General features: G+C 32.7%; 1 protein-coding gene across 3 annotated transcripts in view; it reads left to right on the top strand.

Moving 5' to 3' along the window:
- The window catches only part of Csmd3 (CUB and Sushi multiple domains 3), a 1,110,517-nt gene that overhangs the window by 730,765 nt on the left and 357,529 nt on the right, over positions 1 to 22,223 (top strand). For all 3 annotated transcript variants that reach the window (XM_026384530.2, XM_026384531.2, XM_026384532.2), the window contains 3 exons: positions 5,938 to 6,054; positions 13,385 to 13,600; positions 15,656 to 15,844. In XM_026384530.2, the coding sequence (XP_026240315.2) occupies positions 5,938 to 6,054; positions 13,385 to 13,600; positions 15,656 to 15,844 (522 nt within the window). The remainder of the gene's footprint in view (positions 1 to 5,937; positions 6,055 to 13,384; positions 13,601 to 15,655; positions 15,845 to 22,223) is intronic.

A 22,223-nucleotide genomic window follows, 5' to 3' on the forward strand; every position in this document is an offset into this window, starting at 1 on the left:
TATATATATATAAATATTATTGGGAAGTGCTTGCATGGATGGTTGCTTCGCCAAAAGTACCCCCAATATAAGTTTGTGTATTAATTCAGAGCTATAATTTCTATTACAGCATGCTTTCTAATTTCTATGCCTCTTCTTTTTCAAGTTGTAAAGTCACAGTTATCATCTCATAATTAAATATTTATGGTACATTCAGTGCCATCACATTTTTAGGAACAGCCCTATGCCAATTTGTTTTTACAACAGGGTTTGAAATAATAATCAGCACTCCTCCCCTATATTTATACAATACCATTTGTATTAGTCAGCATTATTGTGATTGTGATATAAACTCAATTCTGATTTTTGAAAATACAAGCAAAAACTGTTATCCAACTATCCAAAAATTAGAAAAGGCAGATTAGCATACTTCACATAACTCATTATAAGCATGGATTCAAACTTTTTCAAGAATCTCTCCATCTTCTACCTAGGCTTTTTCATATCATTCATATCTTTCTCTTTAATTGCAGACAAGCTTTTTTTTCTGTATGGAGAGAATATGATAGTTCATAGACTTATACATGCTGAATTAGAAAAGATTAATAATTCTTTATTATTCCAACTGGAAAAATCCCAGAAAACGTATTTGATTGATCTATACCTGATCTAGTTACTGTAGTAATGGGGAAAGATCCAATTTCATTGCATTTGTCAAGGTCATGTGCTCATCCATCCCTGTGGCTGAGACAAAAAAAGTGGCATAATGGTAATATGCTTGCCATTCCCTGATAAAACTACATGATTGGCATGAGAAAGTAATATTCACCAAGAGAGAAAAGTATGGAGGTAATAATATCAAAAGAAATTAGATGATTAAAAAATCATGTTCAACTCTACTGGCACACTTAAATTTTATAGATAATAAAAGCAGATATATTTGGGTTTCACAGAAACAACATCGATCCTCATCGTCTCTTGCTAGTGTAACTGCAATCAACTTTCAATTTAGTATCTGACTTCGTTTTTTTTCTTTTCTTTTGGTACCATCGATTGAACACAGGGGCACTTAACCACTGAGACACATCCCCAGGACTTTTAATATTTTATTTAGAGACAAGGTCTCACTGAGTTGCTTAGGGCCTTGCTAAATTGCTTAGGCTTGCTTTGAACTCGTGATCCTCCTGTGTTAGCCTCCCAAACCACTGGGATTACAGGCATACACCACGGTGCCAGGCTTCCATTTTTAACCTTTTCAATCTAACTTATATCTTTTACAATAAGATTGCTTCATGTTACACTTCATGTCATACTTCATGTCAAAAATACTTAATGGCTTTATTTGGTTTGGAAACAAAAGTTCAACTTACTAGTCTTTAATTAGTCATTCATAACTAATTAGTGATTAGAGTAAGTAATATTACTAATCTTAAAGTAATCTTAAATTACTTTATCATAATTTAGGATACTTAACCATGTGAATTCTTTCCAATTCTGTTCCTGTCCTGAATTCTTACAGTGCATCTTTTTCTGAAAGACCATGTCATGTTATTTTGAACTTCCATCTTGATCTGTCCTTCTCTTTTATGTTCCCATTTCTCTCTGGGTATAACTGAACAAGGGTGAATTGTACTCATTTTTCACATGTTTGAGCATTTTACAAAATAATTGCCTAATGATTTTTAACCAACTTAAACTAAAATCAACTATTTTTTAAGCATAGGGGACATGAGGTAGTCATGAGTTGAGGTTAGATGCTTGATATGCAAATAGTTGCATAAATTCTCAGCACCACTATTATTTAATAATATATTTGAGTTTCTCTAACTGAAAATAAAAGCATATATTCCTTACTTAATATTTTATGTCTTTCTAATAAACTATCAGTTTCCTCTTACACTTTTTTTTTTTTAGGATAGGAGTGGCAGCTTTTAGAGAAGCAAACATTACCTGTAAGAAAGAACATTCAGTCATGAATTAACCACTTATAAAATAAAATAAATCTAACTCAAACAGGCTTAATAATATTAGATTTATCATAGTGCATTTTATCACTTTACATGTTAATCTCTTGTAATTGATCAAAATGAAAATCTTATAAAGCAAATGCAATTCCAAACATTTGCAATGTGAAATGATATCATTTAGAAAGAAGAAGAATTTTTCATTTTTGAGAGTTGATTAAAAAGATGAGTCTGATAATGATTATGGAAAACTGTTTCAATCACCCACAAAGTGATTGGCAAATAAGAATTTAGAAGATACAGATTAATTAAAGAATGCAGACAAGAATACAGACATATTAGGTCAGTATATATGCTTAAAACAAGAGTGATTTGAAGATAAAAGGAATAAATAAATCTATGAGAAAGCTAATGATACTTTTGAATATAGATCACTTAAGAGGAGATATGCTATAATATCAAATGAATGAAAGACATTATAAGTTTTTATTTTATATATTTTTGTCAAAAACATAACTCAAAATGTGGGGAAAAAATCAACACTGATTCAGGAGTGCTTACAATCATGCAAAATGGAAGAAGACTGTTTGCGTTCTTTGTGTACTAGCCTAATTTTTTGTAAGCTCTAAAAAATTGTAGTACATTTCATATAGGGTTGCTTGTGGGAGACAAACCTCGCCTGTGACTGAGTTAACTTCTCTGCTAGGTGATGTGGCGTCAGGCGCCCATGCTGCTAGGCTGCCCTGCTCTTCCAGGGTTCCAGTGACTGTGTCTTCCTTCTAGGGCTGTGTTTTCCTACAGCCCCATGGATGGAGCTATGCTCACCTGTTCCTTTGTAATATAACCCCTTGCCCTGTTTAGGGTAGAATCTTCCATGGAAGTGCCTTGTGTGTGTCCCCTTCTCTTACTGTGCCCTTGGATGTGGCCTACCCAGATGTCAGTCAACTTGCTGACAGTGGACATCATGAAGATAGACTCAGCTCCCTGAAACCTGACCCCTTGCCTTATTTGAATAGCTTCTCAATAAAAGGGGTCAGCGCTTGCTCTTGCTCCCTCTCTTCCTGTGGACCCTTAAGATCAGAGGAGCCGTCACTGTGACCCCAATGAAAAAGGTATTTGTGTCTCTTGTGTGGTTATTTTGTGCAGCCCAGTTAGCCCCGTTTAGCTGGAGTGACCCCTGAGCCTTTTAGTCTGGAGAACAGAAACCCGGCAGTTGTTGTAAAGGTTAATTGAATTAATATAAATAAAGTCTGCAACATAAGTTCAGTATAAGTGTTTGTTGTTGTTTCTGCTAAGAATTAGTCAGCTTGTTATCCTAAATGTTATTATATATAAATTTTATCCTGTTTATTAGATGTAAATAAAGCTTATATATTTTCATATTTTTAGTTTCATCTCTCAGAGACTTAAACCGTGCTCTTTCTCTACTACTTTCTATGGAATTCTTTGTCTTCAAGATCTGCATGCAGTACAACTTATGTTTTTTTTTTTTAAGAGAGAGAGAGAGAGAGAGAGAATTTTTTAATATTTATTTTTTAGTTTTTGGTGGACACAACATCTTTATTTTATTTTTATGTGGTGCTGAGGATCGAACCCAGCACCCCATGCATGCCAGGCGAGCGTGCTACAGCTTGAGTCACATCCATAGCCCAGTACTACTTATTTTTAAATAACAGAAACCTCAACTGTGTCATAAATAAGACATCCTATATTTTGCCATTGGATTAAAATCAAAGTAACAGTTTAAATGTTACTAATATGTTAGTTGTTGATCCTTCCTCCTAAATTTTTAAAGTGCCTACATGTTTATGACATAAACTGTTTATGTTTCTTTGACTTCCCACTTTATATGGAGGATTATAGGTGCAGCTTGCAGAAAGAAAATTCCCAAGAATCCCTCCAACTACAGAGAATAAGATTTTTGATGAAATAACAATTTAAAACAATACAGAAGTACAGAAGATCTTTCCTTTAAGTCCCTTAAGAATTAGAATTACACACACACACACACACACACACACACACACCTACAGGAGCACATATTTAACATACTTTTAAAGGTTTACATTTCTCTTTTGTGTTACTTTGTGTTTTTTAATCCTAATTGAATTCTTAATTTTTTTTCCTGTTCACTGAGAAGTTTTAATATAGCTGTATGAGATAACCCTTACAGATAGAGGTTTTAGATTTTAATCCAGTAAAGCATTTTTACTTATCACAGTTTTACTCAACAAAGTCATATCATGTTGTATTATTGATTTTTTTGTTGTTGTTGCATGGGGGTTCTGGTTCTTAGGATGGAAGAAGTAAAATATAGCATATTTGAAATAAGTGGACATATGTAATATAACATAATAGAAATAAGCAATCTTCTGTCAAAAAAATAAAATGAGTTACAAGGAAAATAATAATTCAATTTAACACTAGCATTATCAACAAGACATGGTACATCTAGCTCTTACATAGATCATAAAAGTATAGTATGCTTTCTAAAAAATTGAAAGGAAATTTAGAAATCCAATAGAATTAATTAATGGAGGACTGTGCTGGCTCTAAATAGGGGCCTATTTTATCAAATCATGCAACTTTTATAATGGTTGGATAACAAGTATATTGTAGGCATGAGCTTATCTTGGTCTTAGTAAAACAGCCTGTAACACAAATCTAAAAGAGATATTCAGTAAGACCTCAATAGGGTAAAAGAAGAAACAAGGGAAGGAGCCATTTCAAATTTTGTATAAATACATAAAGTCCAATCCTGAATGCATAAACACTTCTAGAAACTGCAGACTTAGCATTTCTAGTCAGGTAAGTCTGGATATATACCAGATATATACCAGATTGCCTGAGTTGTCACATACTCAGCATTGATAGCTGGAAAAAGTCATGAAAAAGTCATGAAAGAAAACTAGGCCAAAATTCATTCTGGTATCCTGGGGAAGTTGGGAAAATTTCAAAGTAGAAGGGTCACATGTTGAATTCACAGTTCTTACTCCTCTTGTCTGTGCCTAAGAGAATTGCCTTTCTAATTAGAACAGAATATAAAGTCGACACTATTCTGCTCCCACTAGATAATAAATTCTTACTAGGCTGTATCTTTGTCTCTTCTAATTTTGAGCATTGATAAAATGAGCATAACATAAACTCTGATGACTGTTGGATGCAGTATAAGACATTATAAGCTGTGATTTTTCTCAAATGAATATTGAATCAAATTTTCATTTCTTTGATATCAGTTCATAAACATTCATTTTAAAAATTTCTTGGGATAATTACTTTCAAATGTTTACTTACAAAAAAATCCCTTTATGTTCATATATCTCTCAGAGAAATACAGAGGTACAAAAGCAGGCTTCAGAACTTGCACAACTTCAGTGTCTTAAAAGGAATCCTATGAAGAATGACACATATCCCTTTAGGAATCTATAAGAAACAATTTTATGTAATTAACAATTCATTTTCTTAGTGTTTAAAAAGAGGTGCTGTGAACAATTAATTACTCATGTTTAATTTACCGCAATACATGCAAATGTTACTCATAATTAGAAAAGTATAAGTATGTACTTCAAACTCAAATGTGGAATCTTGAGGTATGTTCTCTTGGGGCCAGTACTAGTTCTCAGACACTATTAAACACAATTTTTCTTCTCTAGTGCTATAATGGATGAAATGATTTTCTAGTATTGGAATAGGTATTTCCATACTCTTCTTATCACTAGGAAGTAGATTAAGCAAAGATAATAGAACTCATTCTATTTCAAGAGAGGAATTGGGATTTTTTTTTGAGAGAGAGAGAGAAAATTTTAATATTTATTTTTTTAGTTATCGGCAGACACAACATCTTTGTTCGTATGTGGTGCTAAGGATGGAACCCGGGCCGCATGCTTGCCTGGCATGCATGCTACCGCTTGAGCCACATCCCCAGCCCTGAGATTTGTTTAACCTATGCCTCTCTAATTAGGACTGATAATACTGTATTTCTTTGTATTTTCAGCATTGTGTGGAGGAGATGTTAGAGGGCCAAGTGGAACAATCTTATCACCTGGTTACCCAGAATTTTATCCAAATTCTCTGAATTGCACATGGACTGTTGATGTAACCCATGGAAAAGGTAATTTGCCTCATGCAATAATAATTGGGTTGTTTTCTGAATTTTCAATGGATCTATTTTAATTTCATTTTCCTTAACAAAGTCATTTGCATGACCAAAACCAGATCAATACTAAAATATGCTAAAATAAAATTTAATTTGAGTAACTGCAGCAGAGAATTATATTTACTCTTCTATAACATAATGTGCTCATATTTTTACCAGAATGATGATAAAGATATTTATTTATTTATTTATTTATTGGTTGTTCAAAACATTACATAACTCATGACATATCATCTTTCATACATTTGATTCAAGTGGGTTATGAACTCCAATTTTTACCCCATATACAAGTTGCAGAATCACATCGGTTACGTATCCACATTTTTCCATAATGCCATATTAGTGACTGTTGTATTCTGCTACCTTTCCTATCCCCTACTATCCCCCCTCCCCTTCCCTCCCATCTTCCCTCTCTACCCCATCAGCTGTTGTTCAATTCTCTCCCTTGTTTTTTTTTCCCCTTTCCCCTCACCATCTCTTATATGTAATTCTGTGTAACAATGAAGGTCTCCTTCCATTTCCATACAGTTTCCCTTCTCTCTCCCTTTCCCTCCCACCACTCGTCTCAGTATAATGTTAGTCTTTTCCTCATGCTCTTCCTCCCTGCTCTGTTCTTAGTTGCTCTCCTTATATCAAAGAAGACATTTGGCATTTGTTTTTTAAGGATTGGCTAGCTTCACTTAGCATAATCTGTTCTAATGCCATCCATTTCCCTGCAAATTCCATGATTTTGTCGTTTTTTAGTGCTGCGTAATACTCCATTGTGTATAGATGCCACATTTTTTTTATCCATTCATCTATTGAAGGGCATCTAGGTTGATTCCAGAGTCTAGCTATTGTGAATTGTGCTGCTATGATCATTGATGTGACAGTATCCCTATAATATGCTCTTTTAAGGTCTTTGGGGAATAGTCCGAGAAGGGTGATAGCTGGGTCAAATGGTGGTTCCATTCCCAGCTTTCCCATGAATCTCCATACTGCTTTCCATATTGGCCGCACCAATTTGCAGTCCCACCAGCAATGTGCAAGTGTACCCTTTTCCCCACATCCTTGCCAGCACTTATTGTTGTTTGACTTCATAATGACTGCCATTCTTACTGGAGTGAGATGGTATCTTAGGGTGGTTTTGATTTGCATTTCTCTTACTGCTAGAGATGGTAAGCATTTTTTCATGTACTTATTGATTGATTGTATGTCCTCCTCTGAGAAGTGTCTGTTCAGGTCCTTGGCCCATTTGTTGATAGGGTTATTTGTTATCTTATTGTTTAATTTTTTGAGTTCTTTGTATATTCTGGATATTAGGGCTCTAACATATTTATTTTGCTTTGATATATTAAACTAATGTTTCTTGAAATTTTCATATCAATAAAACCTCAAACAGAATGGATTTGTTTCTGGAATAGTGTTTAGAATTTGATTTCAGAAGTTCAAAGGGGAATATGAAAATGTTCTGAAATGCTAAGCCAATTGTGAACCAAATAGTATATGTTTATATACTTGTTTTTAAAATATTTGCTTATTTATTATGATAATATTTCCCATATACATTTGAAACCATTGTGTAAACACTGAGTCTTAATTTTTCTAATAGAGCTGCAGATGTGTTTCACATCTTTAAAGTGGACTGTAAATTGTACTGCACATATGGTAGATGTTAATAAATGCCTTTTAACAAATAAACAAATAAATGAAAAGCCCCCTAGGACTAAATATGGTTCATTCACACAATGCAGCATGAACTAGTAAATTAGCAATGTAATCGATGAGGGCAAAAACAGTGGGAAAAAATAATCATTTTCCTATGCTAAAACAAAACTGGTTTAACATTATGTACCTTGACATCTCCATGGACCAGTCTTCTAAAAAGGGTTAGTTTATTTTAAAATCTGATTTTGAGAAACAGTTTTTTTAGCTCCATCATTGTATTGTTATTATTGATTGTTACTATTATACATTTTTATTGATTTTGCTAGAGAAAATCTAAAAATAATGTCAAAAAAATTAGCAATGAGAAAATGCTGTCACAACTTTTAAAAAGCTTGTTTTTAATGGTTAACTTTATTGTATTTTCAAAAATTAAATTTGGCTTTGATAAAATTATTCATTTTACTGAGGTGGGCATGAGATTACATCAGGTTTATTATAGTTAAATTTCCAGTGAATTAAATGTTATTGAGGGAAAAAAAAAAAACATTAAAATGAGTGGTTTGCTGTGGAACAGCAGCAGTAAAGTAAAAGACTTTGTAAACTTTGATTTTTTGTTGTTTTCCAGAATATAAGACTCTTTGCAGAAAGTTAACCACAGCATCCTATTATTCCAGTGTGCAGTGGATTAATGGAGTTTAAAATAAGCTCCCTGATATTATACAAGAAAATGGAGGGCTACATGCTGCTTGTTATGTAAATAGAGGCTTAATTAACACTTAAGGTTTTGCATCTTCACAGGTTGCAAGTGTTAATTAAATCTGTATTTACAGGGCAAGAAATGCAGATTTAGATGCCTTTCTTTTAGGAGCTAACAAAGTTTGTTTGAAGTACTATTCCAAAGACTACCAAAGTTATATGAAGGATAATCTCCTGAAGTTGGAAGAAATTGAAGTCTTGTTGCAGGGCAGAGGCCTGCTGAGAAGCTGGGGCAGCTGCATAGGTACCCCTCTTCATTCAGATTCTTGTGATTTAAACCAGGAAGACTTCAGACCTGTGGCTCAGAGCAACAGGCATGAGTTTATTAGAGGGGACCATGGGAAAAGGGAAAGACTTAAGGTAGAGAATTGGTTATCTTAGGAGAGGAATAGTACACCCCTTCTTCCCTCCAGTTTCACTGGGAATCTCAGGGAAGTTTCCAGAAGGTCCTGCCCAGGTCCACCTTTTAACATATGACAGGAGCTGTAGGGACTGCCTCAAAAAGAGGATGGTTTAGTACTCAGAGAGTTTGAGGTTTCAAGGAAATTGAGATTCCTGATTTTGCCTCAATTTCCTACCCATCCCCACTTAATCAATTTATTGCTCTTTGAATAGCCCTCAGCAAGCATTCTTTGTGAGGGTATTATTGTTTTGGTTACCAAAGGTAATTAAAGTTGAGACAAAATTTCAGAGATAAGGGAGACTCCAGGCCACCTGGGAAGGTTTGACACAATCTTGAAACAAATTCTTCTTAATGAGATGTGATTTTGCCTGGGGAGGTTTTAACATATCAAGCCCCTACCTTCAGGTGGTATCTATCTGTCAGTTATGATCTGTCAGTTAAGTCTCCCTGTGGTTTTCATTTGCCATTCATTTTCTTTTCTCTGTTTACCATTTCCTGGCTGGCTAGTTACTTAACAGTGTAACCTTTCACCCAGCACATTAATTTCTTTCTGAAATGTTCCAGAAACAAGATGAACTATCCTGGGCTGGGGATGTGGCTCAAGCGGTAGCGCGCTCGCCTGGCATGTGTGCGGCCCGGGTTCGATCCTCAGCACCACATACCAACAAAGATGTTGTGTCTGCCGAGAACTAAAAAATAAATATTAAAAATTCTCTCTCTCTCTCTCTCTCTCTCTCTCTCTCTCCTCTCACTCTCTCTTAAAAAAAAAAAATAAGATGAACTATCCTGATAAAGATACTTCTGTTGATGCAAAGCCTACTTATTGGGAAAAACCTATTCAAGTTTTTATAGATTTAATTGGGAAAAACCTATTCAATTTTTTATAGATTTAATTGTTTGAGAATTATTCTTGGATTATTAAACCCAGTCTACTCTCTGGAATTAGATCACACACACACACACACACACACACACAAAATAAAGAAACAAACAAACAAAAAATCAGCTCATTCTTCTATAATATACAGGTCCTGGAACCCAGCAACTCACCATTCTGGGACTAGCATATGTCCATTCTTTCTATCCCCAGACCCTTATCCTGAACCTTTTCTTCCCAGACTGTATACTTATAAGTTTTTGAGGTCTTCATCATAAAACATTACTTTTATTTTCATCACATTTATGATCACCTTTCTCTGAATGTATTCCAACTTGATGATATTATGATCTCTAAAAATTTGGTTTTCCACAATTAAACACAGACTAATTCTACAAATTATTTCTATGAATGTAGTGTATATTTATTTACTTTCGCAAACTTTTTTGCTACTTTGTTATACTACTAATTTACAATGGGTATGTGGTAATCTAAGTCATCTTTACACATTATTGAAACTTTAAATGATAGTTATGTGCAATGCCTAACATTCTATAATTTTATGCAATTGATTTTTTTGTATATTCAGTGCAGGCTATTGTATTTACTCTTGTTAAATTTTATCATATTATTGTGAGATCATGTGAAAATGATTTACATTTTATTATATTTATATTATGTAACCAGAGTATTCTTGTATAAGCATTAGCATTAGTACATTAGGGTTTATAAAACTCTTAATTAGGATGGATTTACATATCTAAATATTTGAGAAATAAGGAATTTGTAATGCACTATCAGTAATCTCTTTACTATTTAACATTAAGTCTAGGTGTTTGGACATATAAAATTGTTCAGCAGTTGCAAATTCACCTAAACTATAGTATCATGTAGCCTACATTGCTTCTTTTTTACAATGGTACAATAAAAGATAATTTTTAAGTTCAATACAGAAATCAAGATGCTAATTGTGTTTGGTCTACTGGAGATGGAGACCTTGAAGTAGGAAAAAGTACTTAAAAAAAATCTTTAGGCTCTTAGATATGGGATTGTCTTTTGATAAATAGTCCATTCCCATAAATTTACAAAATGGGAAAAAAGAATAAAAGCTCTCTCAAGTTCATTGTTGGTGGAATGACTTTAACTGAAATCTAGATTCCATCACCACTATTTTGACTTTAAGTTCAAGCCTTTCCATACGTATATCTATAATGTAATTACTTAAATTTCCCTAACAGAGCATTATGAACTATCATCTGTCCCTCCCTCCCCATACTGGGTATTGCTGAGTATTGAACTCAGGGACTCCTGAATGTTAGGCAAGTACTGTGTCTTTGAGCTAACCCTGCCCCTCCCCATTTAAAAAAATAATTTGAGACAGGGTCTTGCTAAATTACCTAGGCTGGCTTGGAATTCGGGATTCAGTCCCCTCAGGGTCCCTAGTACCTGGGATTCAAGTCATGTACTACTAAGAATGAAGAATTATTATTCTTCTGAGAGTTCTAACTGCCTTGTTAGGACTGAGTGTCTGCTGTCTAACTCCTTTCTTTCTGAAATACCTCTCTCAGAAATCCTCCTCCACAACTTCTCACTTTTGAAGATCACTACATTAGAAGCCTCTACTAGCTTTTTTTCACAAACTACTTACCTCAATTTCTGTGCTCCTATATTGACTTAATTAACCAATTTTATACCACTTAGGAGAATACTTGAAATTGTGGGTTGTGTCTTTCCTCAGATGTTATGAATTATTTAAATCTTCATTCTATAATGCCTAGAAAAAGGTTCTTGGTATCATTTGTAGATTTGGATTAACTGGCCTTTTGTAGAACTTTCAATGTCTTAGGTTTTTCTGCAATAGTGGAAATAGATTTTACTGCTTATTCCATAATTTGAAAAATAGCAGATTCCTTTTATAAAGAGGCTAGCCAGGGCTTAGTAACATAAAATACATTAGCTCTCATTGTGGAATATAAAACAATAAACAATAACTAACAGTTTTCTTCTGTAACAGACATTATTCCAAGTCATTCCTCTTGTATTATTTGAACTGCAAGAAGACATCATTAGAACCCCATTTTATAGATGGAGAAAGTGGGGTGCACAAAATACACAATCCTTTACAGCAGCATTATCAGCACCATTATTTAACAGAATTTAAACTTTTCCCATAGATTAATTCAGTGTATGTTAGAACAAACATTTTTTTCCTAAAAATAGAAATTTTTCACACAGTGATTTTTTTGTCAATTTAAAATTTATTCTCATATTGAGTAACGACTGTTTCTTAGCTTTATGTTAGAAATAAAACTGACTTATCTGAAAATTTTATTCTTACATGTAATTTTTATAAAGGTGAACAGCAATTGATCTAGATACCCAAGCATCTCCTTGCCATGCAACACACCATTCTAATGTCACCTGGATAGTGTCACTTTTATACTGAAGAACATTTGAAAGATTGACTCAGTTTCTGGACTCACTCTAAAAGATTGCAATGTTTCTGTTCATTGTGAAGAAGGGCAAAAACTTACAAAACTATTATATTTTGGAAGATAATCTCTTTCATTTCAAATTCTATCCAAATCTGAAAGCAATGATTCCATAATGATGATGTTTCATTATACAATATGATAGTGTTGCATTAAACAATTATAACCTTATTTTGTCATTGCTTGTGTTTTCAATTTCTTTGTCTTGGTCTCATTTTATGTCATTTTTTTGTGTGTGTGTTTTTAACACAACAAGACTCAAAAAATTTCCAGTGTTCAGAGCTAAAATGTAAACAAAGAATGTTGCCATATGCTGAGATTTTGGGTTTCCTTAATATTTTTGATGATTTATATTTGGCCAAGTTAAACAATAAATAAACAAACTACCTCAAATGAAAAATACATATAGTACTTTATGTACAGTATTTTGTTTTGTTTTGTTTTTGATAAAAGGAAATATTGTACCTGAAATTGTCTTTTATATGTGTTCTAGATAATTTAATCAAAAGCTAACATAAAAACATCATAGAACCACAGTAAGACTACTGCATAATCACTAGTGTGCAATAAATGAAAATGCCCCAAAGTTTCAAATCTTGATAAAGATGCAGAACAACTACATTTAAATATGGAAATGTAAATCAGCATGGCCATTTTGTAAAACAGTATTTGTTAAAGCTGACCATATTCTAATTCTACTCCTAGATATTTATCCAACATATGTTCATCAAAAGAAATACTTGAATGCTCATAGTAGCACTTTCTACATATGTAATAAAATGCAAAATACCTTAATGACCAAAAACAGATAAATGAAAGTGGTATAGGTTATACAATGAAAGGTTATACTACATATCATTTTTTTATTATTTTTTAAAATAATCCACAATTACATTCAATAATATAGATGAACCTTACAAATCTAATGTTGAATAGAAGCCATCACACAAAAGAGTACATAATTATGCTATTATGTCTTTGGAATGTTGTATGGCATTGAATTTCATTTCAAAAAAAAAATCAATTATACGAGGTATGCTGGTTTTGCTTTGGTAGTAGCTCTCTGTGATTTACTGATGTACCCTGTAAATCTAATTTTCCATTTAATAGGTGTGCAATTCAACTTCCACACTTTTCATTTGGAAGACCATCATGACTACTTACTGATCACAGAGAATGGTAGTTTTACTCAACCGCTGGCACGCCTGACTGGTTCAGAACTTCCTTCAACAATCAATGCTGGTCTCTATGGAAATTTCAGAGCCCAACTACGCTTCATTTCAGATTTTTCAATATCGTATGAAGGATTCAACATTACATTTTCTGGTGAGAAAACAAAAACAAACAAAAAACTAAAAATAATTCCTTTAGTACCTTTAAAAATTTGTTTTTAAAGTATTAGCATAGTTTATGGTATAACATGGGAAACTGAAGAAAAAAAATTTAAATAGGAAAAGAAATCTTTTAGCAAGTTTTAAAGAAAATCTGGAATACCTTGAAGATTATCTTTAGTAATAAATTAAAGATAATTTTTAAACAAAAGCAAAAATACAAATTAATTGATTAAACATTTACTAAAGCACAATAATTACATTTCCTCCGCTTAAAACTACTGTGGAATTCTTACAAATGGAAAAGCCAGATAAAATTTCTAGTGAAATTAGAATGAGTTTTAATTACACTAAAAATTGAAATGTGAGTTGTAGTTTTTTTACTTGGAAAAAGTATCGTAACAGACCAAGATTAATATAAACTCATTAATTTATTTTTTTGGAAGCAGAGGATCTAGAAACAAATTAACATCAATATACTTTCTTATAAAAATAACCTCACTTATAGACAAAAGAATGACTTGAATTCCAGGAGTTAAAATTTATAAGACCAAATAGAATAAAAAATTCACAACACTTAGAATTTTACTTTGTAGTTGAATGAAATAATGATGTAAATAGTTTTTTTTTTGTTTGTTTTTCTTACCCTTTTTTGAGGGGGAAGGTACTAGGGATTGAACGCAGAGGTGCTTTACCACTGAGCACCCCTGCCCTTTTAATTTTTTTTGAGACAGTGTCTTACTAAGTTTCTTAGCACTTCACTAAGTTGCTGAAGCTGGCCTCACACTTGGGATACTATAACTCAGCCTCCCAAGCCACTTGGATTACAAAAGTGCACCAAAGTAGCTATTTCTTAACAAGGAGAAAAATAAATAAGTAAATCTTATGTTAATTGGCTCTTATTAATATTGTAATATATATGCACACACATTGGCTTGGGATGCGACTCAGTGGTAAAGCATTTGCCTAGCATACACAAGGCCCTAGGTTCAATCCCCAGCACCACCACCACCACTACAACAATAACAACAATAACAAATTTTCATAAATATGCATATACATTGACATTACAAATGATGATCTTGCTCTACATTAAAATTTTATTATATATGAACAAATATACATATACACCCAATGATATAAATGCTGATCTTGCTCTTAAGCAATTACCCTTTAGCTTCTAAAATAATTAAGATCTTCTATAATGAACAGTAAATGAGCCTAATCAGTTTTAACCTAGAATTTAAAAAAATATATATCTGAATACATTTCTAAACTAATAAAATATTAGCTAATCAATGTGAAATAATTCTTGCTTATCTTTATTGAAATTACATGGGGTAAGTGCTCTGAGGATGTATTTAGTTAAGGTGCTTCTTGTGATTGCATATAAGTTACAATGTTAATCAATTCTATCATACTTTTGACATGTATTCATTTGTTCATTTTCATGATGTTTATTCATTGCTTGGGGAAAAGATCCTGTATGGATCTATAATATAATACTTATCAGCGTAAGGGCACTTGGTCTTACATAAATTTTGCATCTCAAGTCAGATGTTTTTCAAATATGGGTTAATTAAGTTTCTGTATACTGGAGGCACAAGAGCTTTTGTCATTTAAATTAAAAACCACTAAGTGAAATGTATTTTTGTACTATGAATGACTTCATTCCAAATGTTATTTTGTGTTTGAAAATATGTGTCTCTATGTGGTTATTGTAAGTAAAAAAAAAAAATCTATGAAATGTAAAAGTTTCTAATGTAGGAAAAAATAAAAACAAAAGATAAACAGTCACATTTTCAACTTATCACTGGCACATGCCATTTTTTAATCTATGTTGAATTTCACATATAAAGGTATTCATTGTTGTTAGATATTTCCCATTAACATATTCTCTTTGTTGTACATATAGTTAATTTTTAAATATATGTCTAAGCTCTGAAACCATTCAAGTGAAGGCAAAGAATATACTCTTAAAAATAACCACTACTTTTTTTGTTGTTGTCCTTCCCTCCTCTGGGAGGGATTCTTTCCCCCTAACTTACAGAATATAACCTTGAGCCTTGTGAAGACCCTGGAATTCCCCAATATGGTAACCGAATTGGGTTCAACTTTGGGGTTGGTGACACTCTGACCTTCTCATGCTCATTGGGTTATCGACTGGAAGGAACATCAGAGATTATCTGTCTTGGTGGTGGACGGCGAGTGTGGAGTGCACCTCTGCCAAGGTGTGTGGGTACGTGGTCAGCTGCTTTCATTTGCTTGTATGTGTAGTCACTGTCCATGGAGTTGCATGGTTACATACCTTCTTTTTATATAATCTGTTGAATTTCTTCATTTGATTCATATTAGTTATTTCTATTTTTTTCAAGTTGGTGTATCTCGATTAATTTGTCTACTGCTGCAATCCAGCAACCATGCTTCTAAATTTGTTTTCAGATGTTGATGATAAAGAATGAATAAGACAGATAGATGATAGATAATAGAACTATAGAAAGTGGAATCTAAAATGGAATTACTCCTAATATAATGTGTTTTTATAAACTAAGTGGATGGGCCAAAGAGACACCAGATTTACTCAATATGGTAAGGGATAAAATAACGCTGATATTCTCATTGCTTCCTATATCCAGGGATTATAACAGGTGTTTGATTTACATGAAAAATCTTTTTTCAGACTCAAAGGAACTCATAACAATGTTATAGCACTACAGTTGTTACTGTTTTTCAAATGAGATATTATTTCATAAAGCTATTGAAAATTCTCACAAACATTGAATTTGAATTTAATTGTAGGTCAAAGATCTATGTGAGTTATAATATGCTACAGAATCAGACAAATTGGTTGAGTTTCTCTACTAAAATGGTTTTGTAAACTAGATTGATAGATTGGAAGGACACCAGATTATACTTAATGCAGTAGGTGTTAAAACAACATCTACATTCTGATTGTTTCCTATAGTCCAGAGATTGTTCCAGGTATCTGATTTATATAGAATGTCTCTTTTCAGCCTCATAAAGTAACTCATAACAATGAGATAAACCTGTGTTTCAAATCCTTGTCTTATTTTCTAGCTACAAAATGCCCTCCGGAAGAAAATACAAACAAAGAAGAGGAGACCCTCTGTGATAGTTTTCTATTTATGCAACAAACTACTGGACATAAAATAGCTTGAGAAAGGATTTATTTTGGCTTATGGTTTCAGAGGTTTTAGTCCATGATCAACTGACTCCATTGCTTTTAGACCTGCGATGAGGCAGAGCATCATGGCAGGGAGCACATAGTGGAACAAATCTGCTCACCTTGTGGAGCCTGGAAGCAAAGAGAGAGGGGACAGAGCTGGGGTCCCAATATAACCTTCAAGGGCACACCCACAATAACCAATTTGCTTCCAAGAGGCCTCACCTCCTAAAGGTTGCACGGCCTCCCAGTAGCCAGCAGTGCCAAGCCTTTAGCACTGGTCTTTGGGGAAATCTCTGACCCAAATCATAACACCTTGTTTTTTTTTTTTTTTTTTCTTTGACATATTGTTCAGGATGTAGCCTTCCAGGTTGATGTGAGTCTGAAGACTTTTATACTAATGAATTTGTTTTCCTAGCTTCCTAGAGTTATATAAAAAGATGAGTTGATATGTAACAGATGACTTTCTTTTTAAGATCACAGATTTTTATAGAAATTGTATAAGCAACCACAGAGGCTTGAAGTTGGCGGTGGCAGGGGGAGGGTTGATAAGCAGACACACTTTCTGAACATCTCCAGAAAGCTATGTAGAATGTATTCCTTCAGTTTTTGTTTTGTTTGTTGTTTTCATTTATTTATTTTTGTCCTGCTGTTGCCAGATTTAAAATGGTAATACTGTCCTGAATTATGTGTTTCCATACTTTTTCAGTGTGATTATTTCCAAAGCTCAGTTCATGGCAACCTTAGGAATAATCCATGCAAAGTATTCTAAGTGCCTGATCATTTGATATTGGGAACATTCACTTTTCCAAACTTCATTTTTCTAATTTGAAAAATGGTTTATCTCATTGTTATGATTTTCTTTATGAAGCTGAAAAGAGATATTCTATTTAAATCAAATACCTGGAACAATTCCTGAACTATAGGAAACAATCAGAATATAGATGTAGATTAACTCCTACTATATTAAGTATAACCTGGTGTCATTCCAGTCTATCAATCTAATATATAAAACCATTTTAGTAGAGAATTATTCTATTATTCCATTTTTTAAAACACTAATTTGATGAGGATCTCCTAGACTCTTTCATAAATCATTATCTTGTTATAATCCTGATATCACTATTCTCCTATTTTTCATTAGAATTTGAGCCTTCAAGATGCTAAATAATTTACCCATGATCATCAAGTAGTAAGACCATAATTGTATAGAGATCTATTTCAGCAAACAAACCAATTTTTCCCTCTAGGATTTAGTGAAAGACTAGAGCACTCTAAATCATACAGAATTACTATTTTCTCCTTAAGTACCAAATACACACCAGGCTGTTACACAGGTTCAGAATAATTTTTTTTACATATAGCATTTTAAAGTTTAGTTCACATTTACAATAGATTTTAATAAATGGATTCATGAAAACTTAACATAGCAAATAAGGTAACTTAAAGTTACTTTTGTTTTATTAAAGTATTTCTCTAAGAGTGAGTTTGTTCATGGCTAAATCTTTAATGGGAAGGATGAAAGAAAATCACCCTGTGGACAAATTTAGAAAGCAAAGTTTTGCCATGGGAATTTTTCTTCCATTTTCAAATTAGCTGTGCTTGCTTTTAATCTTATTGAAATGTTTAGTGTCTTTTGACCTTAATAAATTCCACTGCAGGTAAACATTTAAGTTACAAAATGGGGAGAAATATTCCTTCAATAGCACAATTTTCTTTAAAAAATTACTTCTCTGAATTTTCTTTGAACTAATATTAATCAGTACTTTGCCTATGCTTTAAACCAAGTGTGTTCCTTTTTTATATTTCTGATTTGGCATATGTATATGTATATGTTTCTTATTTTTTAACTTTTCAAAGTTCACACTCTTTATCCACAAAATGTACTTTGTTTATAATGATTCTTATGACCAGATGCCCAATTTTAGCAATGCTAGTTTATCTGCACAGTTTTAATTTCTTCTTAAATCCTTTGTATGTTTCTCTTCCTATGTATCTAATCCCAATCCCATATTTCATACTTGTTTTAATAACCATTGATTAGTCCTAGGCATTACAAACCTCACAGAACACTTATGTTTCAAATAATGGCCAAAATATAAGTAAGGAATATTCCTGAAAGGTTTGCTTCTGTTTCAGTTATTTCAAGTCTAAGTAATCTTTTCCTGGCACAAGGTTGCAAATGGCAGATGTGGGACCAGAATAAACTATAGATTAAGATTTAACTTTTATATTAGTAATAAGATTAATACTAACATTTACTAAAATATTTTATGTATATGTAGATTATATAATATACCCAAATCTTTGTACAGTAAGGCAATTGATAAAACTACTTTTGAAAACTACTTGCTTTTTATTTATTTTTGTTTCTAAGTTCAATGATTATTTGTCATTTAGTGTTTAAATTAACTGGCATATTTCAGTTACTTTTGAATAATTTAGTGAACTTTTTATTAGGGGTCAGAGATGTATCTCAGTGATAGTGTATTTGCATAGAACATGTGAGGCACTGGGTTTGATCTCTAGCACTGCCAAAACAAAACAAAACAAAGCAAAACAACAACAACAACAAAGCATAATTATAGCTGTTAGATGAGTAATGAATAACTTTTTATGTTAAGCAGTTTCTGCATAGCATATGCATTTATATTTTAAGATAATATTTTAACAAAATTTTAAAATGTAATATGGTATTTTACATCTATAAATGATGCTTTCATATAATAACTCATTCCATAAACTCAGCTGTTTTGTGCAAGTGGTTAGAGCACAAACTTAGGAGAAGATCTATGACTACCAGAATGTTCTGAGTCCAAGTCCTGTGCTTGGTTCACAGCAGCACAAAATTCTCACATTGGAGATGTTTATAAAGTTAGAAGAAAATCTGACCTTTATTATAATTGAAATATGACATCAGAGGACTCCTTATGTTTTTCCTCTGTTGTAATTAGAAATAACTTTTCAACGATGGCCCATTGATCTGGTGTCATTTAGTATAGGAATATTTCTAGAGGAAGGAGAAGGAAGAATCTTGAAGGAAATCAAGAACATGTATCCCTTCAGAGGTGGGGATTCTTCTCCCTAGTGGCCTCCATTAAAGATACATAGTTCATATTTGCACTCTAGCTTTTATAAGTTATATGATTTTTGGCAAACTTTAAACATCTTTCCTGCTAACTTTTTTCAAATGTAAAAAGTGGACAATACATTCAAATGGCAAGATAAGTCACGTGAATCACCTCCAGAACTGTTGAACACATGACATTTGATAAAAAATGTTAGTCTATTTCCTTTGTCATTTTCTTTGTGCCAGAAACTCACTCCACCACCATAACATATAGCCAGTTACCATTAAGGCCATTATGACTGACAGCTATAATGAGTGATTTTTACCAACCAACAAGAGAGAGGAAAGTGGAGGAAGAAGATTACTGAATGATTAAAATGAAAGTTTACCTTTTATAATACATATCTGTAATTGTGCTTCACGTTTTGGGAAGCATAAGACTATCAAGGAAAGTACATTTCAGTCAAGAAATTTTATATTTAAGTGATTTTTCTACAGAGCTGCGTCCTAAGGAAATATTTTTATAGGATTACCTTTATTTGGCAGGGGGAGGTGCTGGGGATTAAACGCAGGGGCACTTGACCACTGAGCCATATCCCCAGCCCTATTTTGTATTTTATTTAGAGACAAGGTCTCACTGAGTTACATTATGCTTCACTGTTGCTGAGGCTGGCTTTGAACTTGCAATCTTCCTGCCTCAGCCTCCCAAGTACTCTAAGATTACAGGTGTGCTCCACCACACCAGGCTCTGATTACCTTTTTTAAAGAGGAAACCAAATGTACAAAAAAAAATATGTACAAGTAGTTTTAAAATAAGAAATATTGTCCTTTTTGGGTTAAGACATAAGTACTTGACTTCCTTTTCTAATGTTCAAATTACAAAACATGTGAGTGTTTCCATTTGCCGCCTTTTTTATATTGGGAAAACCTTTTATGTCTTCACTCAGCATCCAAATATACCAGGATCCAAGCCATGTTGCAAATAAACAAGGAGCTGATGAAAGTAGATTAGCAAGTTAAATATTAGTAATGATTTGTCTTTAGGCAGGAGTCCACAAATTTTAACAAGTCTACATTTTTCAAAGTCGTTTTGAAGACACTAATTCATTCATCCTCATATTCCCCCATTTAACACATTTACTTCTGTTTCTAATTTCATGTGTCATTGATTTTTTTTAAAATCTGACCTTGGACAAGTACAAACATCTTTTCTTAATCATGAGTCAAATGATAAAAATGGTAACTGCATTACACATCTACATATTTTCTTCACTTTCTGACTTTTTAGGTAATGTGGGATTGTTAATTATTTTTTAAGTTTAAAAGTAAATGTTGACAAAGGGAGAAACTGAGTGTGCAGCATATTCAGGACTATCATTGTAACTTCTCTGCAAATCTAAAACTATTAAAAAATTTAAATATTTTAAATAAAAGATGAAATATATTTGAAGAGGCAATTCATCATTAAACAAATTGTATTTAATTCCATCTTATCCCCTAGGATCTCTATAAAAAATTATATGCATAAGATACTTACCTATGTACTATTAAGTTGTTCAATATTATAAATGTATGATCATGTAGAAAGCAAATTAGTAATTAAGATACTTGAATTGCTCTTGCAGTCAATGATTAATTAGCTGGGTGACTTTAAGCAAATATCTTAATTATTGTATTTCTCTTTTGTGAAAAGGATGATGCCAATATGAGTCCTATTCAATACAAATATTTTTTGTCAAGATGAAATAAAATATTAGATAGAAAAGTACTTTGATAAGCTATATACACAGATGTATTCTATGTTTTATAGCATAATTATGACTGTACTGATTTCAAAAGTTTATAATGTAAAAAAAATCTATAATGTTACGTTAACATTTATTCACATTTTGTGTTTTTTAGAGTTTCTTTGTTTATTAATTTGTTTGTATATCTGTTTATTAGAACTAGGATAGGGATTATTGAAACTTGGGACAAATTTTTCACTGAGATACCTTCTCAGATCATTTTATCTTGAAACAGGACCTTGCTAAGTTGCTTTAGGCATCACTAAATTGCTGATGCTGGTCTTTGTTGTTCTCCTTCATTAGTCTCCTGAATTGCTGAAATTATAGGCATTTCTCACACCTTATGAAGTAAGCAAAGGAGAGATGATTCCTATGTGAGAGCTGAGAAAATACATGCTTGGAAAGGTCACAAATAAGGGATGAAAGATTGTGTCAGAAACCAACTCTCATAATTCTTAAACCAGTGTTGTGTAGCATCCAGGTAGCCTTGTCTTATATACTTATTTATTGAGGCACCATTCTGAAACTGTAAAACTAAAAATTTTATCAATAAACCAAGGTTGAGCAATATTTTTTC

Source organism: Urocitellus parryii, chromosome 7 (genome assembly GCF_045843805.1).
Source record: "Urocitellus parryii isolate mUroPar1 chromosome 7, mUroPar1.hap1, whole genome shotgun sequence".
In the NCBI taxonomy this organism is placed as follows: Eukaryota; Metazoa; Chordata; class Mammalia; order Rodentia; family Sciuridae; genus Urocitellus; species Urocitellus parryii.